Source organism: Dipodomys spectabilis, unplaced genomic scaffold (genome assembly GCF_019054845.1).
Source record: "Dipodomys spectabilis isolate Male_0828 unplaced genomic scaffold, ASM1905484v1 ptg000021l, whole genome shotgun sequence".
Lineage (NCBI taxonomy): Eukaryota > Metazoa > Chordata > Mammalia > Rodentia > Heteromyidae > Dipodomys > Dipodomys spectabilis.
Window position 1 is genome coordinate 2,860,471 of NW_024870698.1, and position 12,424 is coordinate 2,872,894.

The following is a 12,424-nucleotide window of genomic DNA, read 5'->3' on the forward strand; positions in this document are numbered from 1 at the left end:
TTTCATGGGCTAGTGATCCCCAAGGTTGTTGTGATCTTCCTCATCTTGCTCTGTAAATAAATTCTCTCTGGGAAAGCTGCCAGGAGACCTATTGCCATGAAGATCTTAGACATTTTCTTCCATACCAACGAATACAAGTATTAAGTACAGGGTAAGTTTGTACTAAATATGTGCTGAGAAAATGAGGAAATGGGCAAACAAGCTATCTTCTACGAGTTGGTGATTCTCAAAACTTAATTTATCGTCTAGATTTCTTTGCTGAGTTTCAGACTTCCTGAGGCAGCCAGTGACTGCCTAAAAGAATGCCATGTAATAAACTATCACCTAAGTTCATTGACTTAAGTCAATGAGCAAGAAGTATTTAAATGTGAAGAAGCATTTGTTCTAGTATAGGTTTAAGAGCAGTTAAGCTAAGCTTGAAAACAAGTGGATCCGCTTCGGTCATTCAGGATTAGCTTAAGGCTGAATCAGGTCTATTACATCCAGGTCAGGCTATAGGTGGGGGTCACCAAATCACACAAGCTCCATTAAAACCTCTGTGTTCACATACCCATGGCATCCCATACACCAATGCAAGTCTCAAAGTGAGTCCTGTCATTAATGGGTCAAGAAAGTAATCTTCTCATGGGATTGGAGGGGAACAGAAGCAAGTATTTGCTGAACATCATACTGACCTCAAGACATCTCCTCGAAGGTCTCATAAGCCTCTGAAGTTCTCTCCTTTGCTAAGAATCTAGCATTCAACCATCACTCTCCATCTTACTAGCAGGGGATGTTGCTAAATCATCTGACTGCTAAACACCCTGGCTTCTAACCCTGCATCTGGAAGCTCTGTCTTCTGTCAGCACAACTGAACAGCATAGAGATCATAGACCTGCGCTTGACTCACTCCTATGCTGTCTATAATTTTTCGGAGATTATGTTGCGGCTATTCGCAATTCATTTCCCAGCTGCCTGCAGCATCAGATACCAAGGTCCTTGCATCTCAGTGCTTCAGCTTCCTCAGCCACAACGAGGAGACTTGACATTGGAGAGTCCTTTTGAACACTGACCTCCTACATGAAAAACACGTTTCTCTGTAGGGGCTCTTCCGGAAGATGGTACCTCACTGATGTAGCAGTAAGCCACAGGTCACAGAACTGACATTGGGGCCCACTAAAGGAGACAGAGGACAGTGACTCAGTTACTGTTTAGCTTTGCTTTCCTGTGGCCTGGTTTGGATTACAGTCAGAGCACATATGCCCCTCTCTCCCTTCTCCCCCTCACCCCCAGGCCATATACTTGGTTCTAATCTCCTCTCTCAAATTTACTTAGGCTGTTGACAGATAATTTGATAGTCTTGCTCAGGACAAATGGGCTCTGCTCCAGGGCACTGAGGACAGGAATAGCAAGTCTGGATAAATGCACTTTGGTGGCTTGAAGAGGAAAAGTTTTGCAAGACTAATGTTGGCACTGTAGTTGGCTCTTGCCTGCTGTATTAATTTCTCCCTTAATAGAAAGCTGACCCATTTTTTTTTTCCAGCCCAGAGCCCTAATGGACTTTATTCAGAGGCTATCCTTCTTCTACATAAAGAGCTGCATTGTATTTAATGATAAGCCTTTTAATGGAATTTGCTATTTCTGGGTCTCTGGGAAAAAGCCATTAATGAGCTTGTAAGTGGAAGGAGGAGCAGATGTTTGAGGAGAATGCTTTTTCAAGGACAGTCTGTCCTGGCAGGAAAATGTACAAACCCCTTAGAAACAGGTTCTTTTTCACGTCCTTGGAATTGATTCAGCCTGACCCAAGCTCTGATCCAGATAAGTTAAGGCTTCAAACTAAATACCTCATTCTCCAGGTTTCCTGTTCCCAGCAACTACCTATGTGCTATTACCTACAAATGGTTCTGTCATCCTAACCATAGCAACTGTCATCAGTAGTGTGCAAAAGCACACCAAGATGAATGTGTATCACACAGGCTAACATCCTTCAAGCCACTGTTTGGTCAATACCTATTTAAGGGACTGAGCTTAACAAGAGGAGAAAGATAAAAGAGAATTGCTCAGGGGAGGGTTTAATCCTTCTACTGCCTGGGGCAGTTTAGTGCTGACCCCAAACCTGCATATTTAATCAGCAGAACAAAAGCATATAGTTTGTTGATCATCACATATGTCTGACTCTTCTAGGTCCTCCAAATTGAACCTCTAATCCCAAACAATTCACTGAAGCATATGTAGTGTTGCCCTTAGGAGGAGTTTTGCCATCTTTGCATCTCTTGGTATTTCCAATGATAAGACTTAACACCCCCTATAGTTTGTTGTGTTGGAATATGCACTCTTCCACCCATCTCTTAATGGTGTGTTTTGTGTCCTAGCATTTATGGAGGCTCTAAGGATATATAGAATGTGTAAGGTAAGGCCCTTATCCTTAATGATTTGACAGCTGAAAATAATCCAAATCACACTAGTGAATATGTTCAGATAAAGGTATTATGCTAGATGATGTTGGGAATTTAAAGATGAGGATGAGCTTTCATTGTCCAAGAGACTATTTTGTCAAAGTGTACTCTGGGAGCTTGTTTAAGAGAGACTTCTCACAATGTCCCCTTGATCTACTAAATGAGAGTGCTGCAGGCAGAGTCCAGTCACTTGTGTTCAATAGTAAGACAAATGAGCAGCTCTGGCTTAAAGAGTTCTAGTGAGTACTTTCTTTTCCATTAGACTGGGTGACACCGGGACCAGGGAATAGGCCAAGGAACTTCAGCAATACTTTTAGAGTTTAGTTGAAGAACATAATCACACCTCAGTCTTAAAATGCCTCATTCCTCGAGTCCCTCTGAATTTACTACTCTTGATTTTTTTTCTTTTTGCTCAAGGCTAGTACTCTACCACTTGAACCACAGCTCTGCTTCCAGCTCCAACTTCCCTGCCTGAGCTGGCTGCAAATGGCAATCCTTAGATCTTAGCTTCCTAAGTACTAGGCTTACAGGTGTAAGTCACTGGCATCTGGCTAATTTTTAAAAATAAATCCTCAGTTTGACTGGGATGATTAGCAGAAGTTTTGAGAAGAAAGAAGTCCTGGGTGATTATGGAGAGATGTAGTAGAAAATGAGTTTCTTCATTTCCTGTGGCTCCATCTCAAAATGCAACTAGCATGGAGGTTTAAAATACAGGATTTTATTCTCTAACAATTATAGATGTCAGAAGATGATGGCAGGATCACTGCCTTTGCTCATGGATATAATCTATTTTCTGGTTTCTGGTAGCCCTCGACATTCTGACTCATGACTACACAACCCCAAACCCTGCCTGTTTTCTCTCCTGCATCTCCTCTTCTGTGTCTGATCTCCTTCTGCCTTTCTTTTACAAGGACACTTGTCATTTCAGTTATTGTTCACCAAGAGAATACAAGATGAGATCATCTCAATGCTGAACTCAATTACAGTTGGAAGGACTTTTCTTTGAATAAGCCAGCATCTACAGACTTAGGGATTTGACACAGGCTTTTGGGAAGTATCATCCGTTTTAGTTTTCCATAGCTGGTATGAAGACTGCATACATGAAATGTACAATTAGCAGGAAGGAATAAAAGACTGAATTTGCACTATTGAACTTGTATTTTAGCCAAGTGAGAATCTGAAGTTCACAGGACAAAACTATCATAGTAGTCATTCAGAATTTAACAGGAAAGATGGATATTTGTAGGAAAACTTACTTACTGCTCATTGTGCCTTAGGAGTCTAGAAATGCTATTACTAATGATGACATCAAAGATACACAAGTAGGTCTTTTTGCTTTTTGTTCTGAACTTCTCATAGCTAAGGAAAAAGATCTTTCTTGGGAAACCAGGGACAATGTTTTGTCTCTCAGAAAATTGTTATGTTGTCTTCCTGGACCACTTATATGTGAGAAAGGAACTTGTTTCTCTGATGCCTTGAGCAACCTGGAAGCATTTTCCGTGTACGTCCCTGTTCCCCAGTGGCTCAGAACATATGTGACTTCAAAAAGGTCCATTGAACAGTTAGTATGTGAAGCTGGGAAGGGATTATGTCAGTGTACTTTGAAAGTAATTACTGCATCATCTCAGTAACTACAGAGTGCTGCTCCCACAAAACTGTTCCAGTGTTTGGATTGGGGAAGAAAAGATTTCTCATAAATGCCATTTTAAAAGGGCAAAGGTTTAGTTAACAAGTCAGCACCCCAACACATTTGTTTACTGTATCATGTTAAACTGTTCACCAAATATTTCCATCTGTAGGCTGCTCCCATCCACACTTCCTGATAGTCTTTCATAGAAACCTACCTGTGACAAGAGTGAGCTCTGGCTAGGCATTAGTGGCTCACAGCAGTGAGGCTGAGGTCTGAGGGTCACGGTTCAAAGTCAGCTCAAACAGCAAAGTCTGTGAGACTCTTATCTCCAATTAACCACCAAAGAGCCAGAAATGTCTTGATACAAAAATGCTCAGATGCCCAGGCCTGAGTTCAAGCCTTAGGACTAGCGTGCACGCGCACGCGCACGCGCGTGCGCGCACACACACACACACACGAGCTCCGCTATAGCAAACTCCAGGAAATAACCTGGGAAGCATACAGGGATAGAATCACATTTATTTTATTTTATTTTATTTTATTTTTTTAATTAATAAGTTTTTTTAATTGTGAAAATAGAATCACATTTATTTTGATAATAACCAACTGAAAGCAAGCAAAATGACCAACTATAAGAGCCTATCATCTCAAGAAAACTTCATCTAGTTGATTCAAAGTTTCCCTAGCTCCTGTTTAGTAGTATAATTAATATTCTAATTCAGTTTTTTTTCTTATAATTGTTTTTATATACACACAACAGGACATTTTTCATCAGTCCTCATTAAATCATCATTGCGTGAACTGATAGTATACTTCTTTCTTTTTCTGATCAGCAGTATTTTTTATGCCGGCAGTATTTGTTTTTGTAATCATTTAATTTAAAGCCGTACGGCATAAATTATAGGTTTATGTGAAAAAAAGTTCTTGTTCATGTGAAAATTGGGTTGAATGGTTTGGAAGGACACAATAAGGGAAAACTGCTGATGAAAAAATTTTAAAAGGAACCTAGTACCAAAGTAGGAGTGATGAAGAAGTAAGGAAGACTAGGTAACAGGTTTTGCTGGTTCCGGAGGATTGTGAACTCAGATTGCGTTACCTGTTTTAGATTCTCATTTAAAAGACAATAAAAATGGCAAAAAAAAAACCCCCAGATGTATTATGGGTAGGCCTGAAAGAAGGCTGATGTGGCATTGCCTGGTGGAGAGGAGCCACTTCAGTGATCACAGTGAACAATGTAATATAGGTGAACCAATTTCATCCAAGTACAGCCTTGCATTTTATTCCCAAGGAAGCTATTGGTGAGCTTCAAATGAAGGAATGACACACCCTGGCTCATGTGTTAAAGATAATTCTTGCCACTATGTGAGGAGGAAAGCCAGTTAGGAGGCCACAGAACAACTTGGGGACCAGAAGTAAATGTGACATAAATGGTGTTAAGTGGAAATGGAGACTGGAGGTGGACCGATTCATTATAGGTTTGTGGGGTAAAATCATCGGAACTTGATTCAAAGCTAGACTTTTAGCAGGAGAGAGACACAACTATTTATTTGCTTTAACAGATTTATTGGGCATAATTATTATGGGCAATTTACCCATAAATGGTATAATAAAATGATTTTTAGTATATTAAAGTTATATAATCATTACCACAATCTAGTACACTTTTATTGTATATTGTACCTTTTATTTATCTGTCCCTCAGTTGATGGACAAAAAATTCATTTCCACTTTTTGGCAATTAAATACTCTTTCCATGAACATTTATAGTTAAATTTTTATGCGGGTATATGTTTTGCTTTCTCATGGGCATATGCTAAGTACTAGAATTTCTGGATCATATGATAATTCTGTTTACCATTTAGGGACCTGCCAAGGCTATTTTACAAATTGGCTTTCCTATTTTAAATTCTTATCAGTAATTTATGTGGTTGTGAGATCACTCTTGCTACTCTTTTATGAAGGCTGGGAGCAACTGGAGAGACCAGGATGGTTATACAAAAGTGGAGGCATCTTAGCAGGGTTCATATTGTTTTATGGTGTGCCGCAAAGATTCATGACAACCATCTTTACCTCAGGTTTATATTGTTAAATCAAAAAATTCTAACAGAAAGGGCTTGTTAAAACAAATCTGTTTTCAAATCTAGAGTCCTAAAGCAAACTCGTATAACTACTTGTACATCTGTCCCCAAACAAGCTCCTGCAAGCAGGAGGATATTTTCAGGGAGGCAAAGAGTCAGTAGATATAATAAAACTTCCACTCCTTTAAGTCATGAAAACAGGGCTCAAGTGGTAGCCTGTTACTGAGGACTCCTATGGCAACAGATATCAGCTCACTGCCTTGTGGTACTGCCCTCGTCTCTCAGGCTGGAAGGACTGGCTCTGCTCCAGGTTACTTGTGAGGTGACCTTACTCTCCCCCTTGTAGTGCTTTCAGGTTTAAAAAAAAAGTAAGGGAAGTGAAACATTTGTCAGGCTTAAGATCAGCCTGGCACTGGGTTATAACCAGTACTTCCTTATGTGAGGATGACTCAGGACTAATTGCCAGGGCAGAATCCAGTCTAGATTCAACCATTGTATTTAGTAGCCAAGTCTGTGTCTTTTACAAACCGGTGTGTTTGCAAATGCTCTCCAGGTGTGCATCTTGGATTTAAAACATTGTATTTACTTACTACACTGCTACATACTGAGGGCCTACCAGTTGTAAAGCATAAATAAAATTAGGTACTCGTGTGTGTGTGTGTGTGTGTGTGTGTGTGTGTGTGTGTGTGTGTGTGTGTGTGTGTGTGTGTGTGTACACGTGCGTGTGTGTGCTCGCATGTGCACGTGCATATGCCAGTCAATCCTGGGCCTTGAACTCAGGGTCTGGGTGCTGTCTCTTGGCTTTTGTGCTCAAGGTAGTGCTCTACCACTTGAGCAACAGCTCTACTTCTGACTTTTTGGTGGCTAATTGGAGGTAAGAGTCTCATAGACTTTCCTGCCTTGGCTGGTTTCAAACTGCAATCCTTAGATCTCAGCCTGCTGAGTAGCTAGGATTACAGGTGTGAGCTATGGGTGCCTGGTGGAGACTTTATTACTTTAAGAGACATGCTATACACAAATCAACTATAATATCTTAGGAATCTTCATCATGAGAGACATTTGAACTGAACTTGTGGGAGGAAATGCTAATTGGATTTAGCAAACTTACTGAGGATCTGTTGTTTTTTTTTGGCTACATATTAGGTGACCTCCTGGTGAAACAGATGAATAAAAAGGGAAGAAATTACTACACAATTAACAATACATTTCAAATAAAATGAATGTATTTTCATAGAAATGAGGATTTCTTTGGAGGACATCAGCCTTAGAGATAAGCAGAATCCAGTGTTTTGTTTTGTTTTGTTTTCGGTCGTGGGGCTTGAACTCTGGGCCTGGGTGCTGTCTCTCAGCTCTTCAACTCAAGGCGAGTGCTCTCCCAGTTGAGCCACAGCACCACTTCTGGTTTTCTGAGTGGTTTATTGGAGATGAGAGTCTCCCCAAGTTTCCTGCCCCAGCTAGCTTTGAACCACAGTCCTCAGATCTCAGCCTCCTGAGTAGCTAGTACAGGAGTGAGCCACGGACGCCTGGCCAGGATCTAGTTTTTATAAAATGAAAACACTGCAGGAGAAGAAACATTTAGAGGATAAAACAGAGAGATAAATGTGTATTCATATCAGTCAAGATACAGAATCAACTTAGGTGTTCACTGATGGATTAATAGACAGAGAAAACGTAATATCTATACATAATGAATATTATACAGCTAGAAAAAGAATGGAATCCTACCATCTGTATACCAAGGATGGGACTGGAAGACATTATGCTAAATGAAATAAGTCAGGCTCAGGAAGACAAATACAGTAGCTTCTCACTTATCTGTGGATAAGAAAGATAATTTCATAAAGGTAGAAAGTAGAATGCTGGTTATCTCAGACTGGAAAGAGAGGACAGAGAGAGAGGATAGTTTGGGGTTCAGGGATGCAATTGGATAGGATGAATAACTTCTGATGTTCTACAGCAAAGCATGATAATTACGGTTGGCAACAATTAAATTTCTATTTCAAAAGAGCTAGTACAAATGGTTTTGATTGGTCCAACCCTGATGAAATTATGTGTGATGTGAGAATCTTTCTAATTCAACCAATACATACTTTTATATGCATCAAAATATCACATTATATCCCACAAATAAATACAACTATCATGCATGAACTAATTTTGAATTTTGAATTTTTAGAAATAAGCATTAAGAAGAAAAAGATAAGTGCAAAGTAGAATACTGAAGACATTTTATTCACTGTGGTTTGAAACTGGGTGCATGGAAATTTAGGAGATTTAAGGTAGGCTGCTGAATGTAAGACAGTATATCCACTGTGGAAAACAATCTGTCAGTTTCTTAGAAAGTGAAACATAAATTTAACATGTAAACCAAGAATTTCACTCCTAGCTATGTATCTAAAAAGCACACAAAGATTTGCACATGAATGTAATAAGCATAACAATATTATCTACACTAGCCAGAAATGGAGACTCAAATATCAATCCACTGGTGAATGGATATACAAATAATGTCATATTCAGAGAGGAAATAAATACAGGAGCAAGAAAAAGAAATGGATTAATGAATGATATGTACTACATCATGAATAAGCCTAGAAGTTCCATGAAAAGGTTCAATAGTATATGATTTTGTTTATATGAAATGTCCAGAAAAGACTATTCTAAAAAAACAGAGAATAACTTAAAGATTGTTTAGGAATGAGTTGTGAACAGGGACTAACTTTAAATGGGCTCAGGGATGGATTTCCTTGGAGTGCTGGAAATATTCTAAATATGCTGGAACATAATTAAGGGTTGATGACTGGAAATTTACTAAAAATTTTGAGGTGTACACTTAAAAAAGGTTAATTGGTATTATGTAAATTATACCTCAATAAAGCTGAAAGTTGATCACAAATTATTAATCAAATTAGAAAGAAATAAAGTAATCTCAGAAATGGAAAATAAACTTACTAAAATCCTAAAAGTTATAGATGAGAGAAAAACTTGAATGAACAGATAACTACGAGGAGTGGCATATTGGAAGATAGTATAAAAATTTCCTAGAATGAGACACAGATTAAAAAGAATTAATAACATTTTTTTGAGATACATGGGCAAGCTTTCGTGCTAACCAAATGACAGTTCCAGAAAATAGAATGAAAGTATCTCAAGAGAAATTTTGTCATTTTCTAGAATTAAAGAAAGCATGAGACTTCAATAAACTAACACCGAGGAAGGTCCTGTGAAACCAAAAAAAACATCAAAAAAGCAAGGAGTAGAATTATTGGCTAGCAATGGTCAAACCCAGAAGACAATGAGGTACTACATCAAGGTTCTGGGGGAAAGTATCTGTCCAGTAGAATTCTATTCCTAGATAAGTGACTGTACACCATAGCAGCAAAAGGAAGATGGTTTGAAATCTACAAAGAATTCCCTCTATAACCATGACCCCTACAGAAAGTGATAGTGGAAAAGATGGACTGCAGTCATGCTCACCTAGAGATTATTCAATTTCTGTCTATTGAAAGTGTATTTCCTTCCTAATAAACTTCTCTATATTAAAAAATAGACTTCATCCAGAAGGAAGATGAATTCAAAAGAGACAGGTTGAGTTAAAGAAAGAAAAAAATGTGATAAGCAGACAAACTGGTGTCAGTAAATTTAATTTTTGATTAAAAGAACTAGTTTTAAATGTAAAACGTAAAAACAAAACTAGGAGCAATTCATAGGATAGGAAAGGCAAGAGCTGACAAATGGTAAAATACACAGGAAGAACCAATTAGATGCTATTAGAAAATATTACCATTATGCATCTTGACATTTTTACAATATATTAGTATATTATGTTATATTGTATATATTATGCTATGCATTATATTAGAATACTACTTAGTATACTATTCGTATACTTAAATAGTTGAAGTGCCTTTTATTGTTATTGTAAATGTGATGTACAGAGGGCTAGTTAGACTTACCTAAGTCAGGTGATGGGTACGTTTCTTTGAGTCACCCTTTCCCTCACTTTTTCCCAGTTTTTCCCTTCTAACCCTCCGCCCCCCACCAAACTGTATAGTTCACTTTCAATATAGTGTCTGGTGAGTATCACTGCTGCATTTTTTTTACCCTTTGTCCCACCATTTTTGTGCTTAGAACAACAAAAAATAAGCATAGGGCTCTTAAAGAAGTAGTGGAATAAAAAATCACTTTTCTAATCCAACAAAAGGCTGAAATGGAGATGAAAGAATGGTAAGTGAAAAATATGAAATATGATAAAAATTATACTAAGACTATTAATAATCACAATAAATGCACACGAATTAAATTCGTCTATCAAAGATACAACTAAAGTATGTCAGAAGGATTAAATGTGCACATATGCACATATGCCAAAAGAAAGGAGTTCATAAATATCAGAAATTTCTAATTTAAGAAATTAGCATGAAAAATTCAAGAGATGCACTACATAATAATGATCAACCAATGGTTTGTGGTAAGAGTATACTTTGAGAAATACTGTCTAGTGTGTGTTGGGGATGATGTCTGCCTTTCATATTGTTGTATCTTCAGTGCTTGACTCATAATAGGTATACCATAAATATTAATGAGTACAGTGATCACCATATTTTATTGATATGATCTGTTAATATATGTTTGGCATACCACAAAGCAAGGATTGTGTCTCACTAAATTTTATGTCATCAATATTCAACATAGTGTTGGCACATAGTAGGTACTCCATAAATTTAAAAAATGTAAGAATTATTGCCTTTGTAAAATCTGTTTCTGCCCATAATAACTTTTGACTTCTATAGTACTGGTAATTTGATACCCAAGTTAGCAATTGATGATATAACAATCTCTTGAAAATATTAGATTCTTTGAAAACAGAGCAGATGCGGGTACTTGAATAAATAGGATTTAAAAAAAATTGACATCAGTGCTTAGGTGAGTGTAGGTTAGAGTGTGGGTGTCTGTTATACATGTCAAAGCTTCCATTCCCCCTTTCCAACCCTGTTTGGAGTCAGGCTCAGGAGCAAAGAAGGTGGAGAAGTTATTCAAGGGGGCAGGAGAAGGCCACTAGTACTGTTCTGTGCTTCATTCTTTCCGGCAAAATAGTGAGGGTTATCTGCATCCATAAGTGTAGGGAGTATGTGTATGTGTGTATGTGTGTGTGAGAGAGAGACAGAGACACAGAGAGAGTCAGAAAAGCAGAGGGGGGGGGAGAAGAGGGAGAGAGAGGGGGAGGGGAGTATGTTCCTTGACTCCTAGATAAACTTGGACCTGACCTCTCACAGGCCAGTGTGGTCTCCAGAGTTTGCTACCAAAATGAAACAGCAAACAGACAGCTAAACTCGCCCAGTGCAAGCCTTGTACAATAGACAAGGACTGTAGCTCTGCATCCTCACACAGCCGCATGAGAGGAACCTAGGAAGAGGAGCTCCTGACAGGAAACAACGAGCCCGGTAGCATCTTCATACCGGTCTTGGCCCGGAGGCCAGACTGGGCAGGTTCACCCAAGGCCCTGGGGTGACAGGGGCGGATGGGCTGGCTGACCTCCGGAGGTCCTGCTAATCCATAACTGTACAGTGAGCGCGCCGCTCCCCATTTTTGCTCCGACACACATCTGCAGCCCGTTGATAGTCAAGTCCCCTGGGCTGCCTTCCAGGTTTACTACGGTGCCGCGCAGGCGGCTGGCACTCCACAAATGACTCAAATATTTGTTGAATGAAGGAATACGTGGATCGAGTGTTTTCCACGGTGCTCACATGACCTCTCCAGCTGTAAAGTACTGCGGTAAATACAATCACAACATTCCAGGCACGATCACAGAGCTGGCAAAGGAGAGCACGCGCGCGCGCGCACACACACACACACACACACACACACACACACACACACACACACACTTCACATCCCCCCCCCCCCCAATCACAGCCCACCTGCGAGGCAAGAGGACCCCGGAGGGAGTTTCCTCGCTTCAGCAGTGCTGCTCCCGGAGGTCGGGTCACCCAGATTTAGGGCCGCTTCCCTTTCCGTTGGCTTTCCAGACAAACTTTCTCCGGAATGGGTCTGGCCTGGCCAGGAGGCGCCGGCACCCCCCGCCGCGCCCCCCGCGTTAGCTGGCCGGCCGCGGCGCCCCGCCTTACCTTGGTGAGCTGAGCGATCTTCTTGCACATCTTCACGTGCATGTCGGGGTCGTAGTCCCTGCCCCAGTCGGCGCCACTGCGGGCGCCGCCGCCGGCTTTGGCGCTCGGGCCGGGGCCGGGCGGGTGAAGGTTGCTGTTGAGGGCAGATGCCAT

General features: G+C 40.0%; 1 protein-coding gene across 1 annotated transcript in view; it reads right to left on the minus strand.

The window, feature by feature from the left end:
* The window catches only part of Fam184b (family with sequence similarity 184 member B), an 80,445-nt gene extending 68,021 nt beyond the window's left edge, over positions 1-12,424 (minus strand). The window contains exon 1 of the mRNA XM_042674786.1: positions 12,272-12,424. Within this exon, the coding sequence (XP_042530720.1) occupies positions 12,272-12,424 (153 nt within the window). The remainder of the gene's footprint in view (positions 1-12,271) is intronic.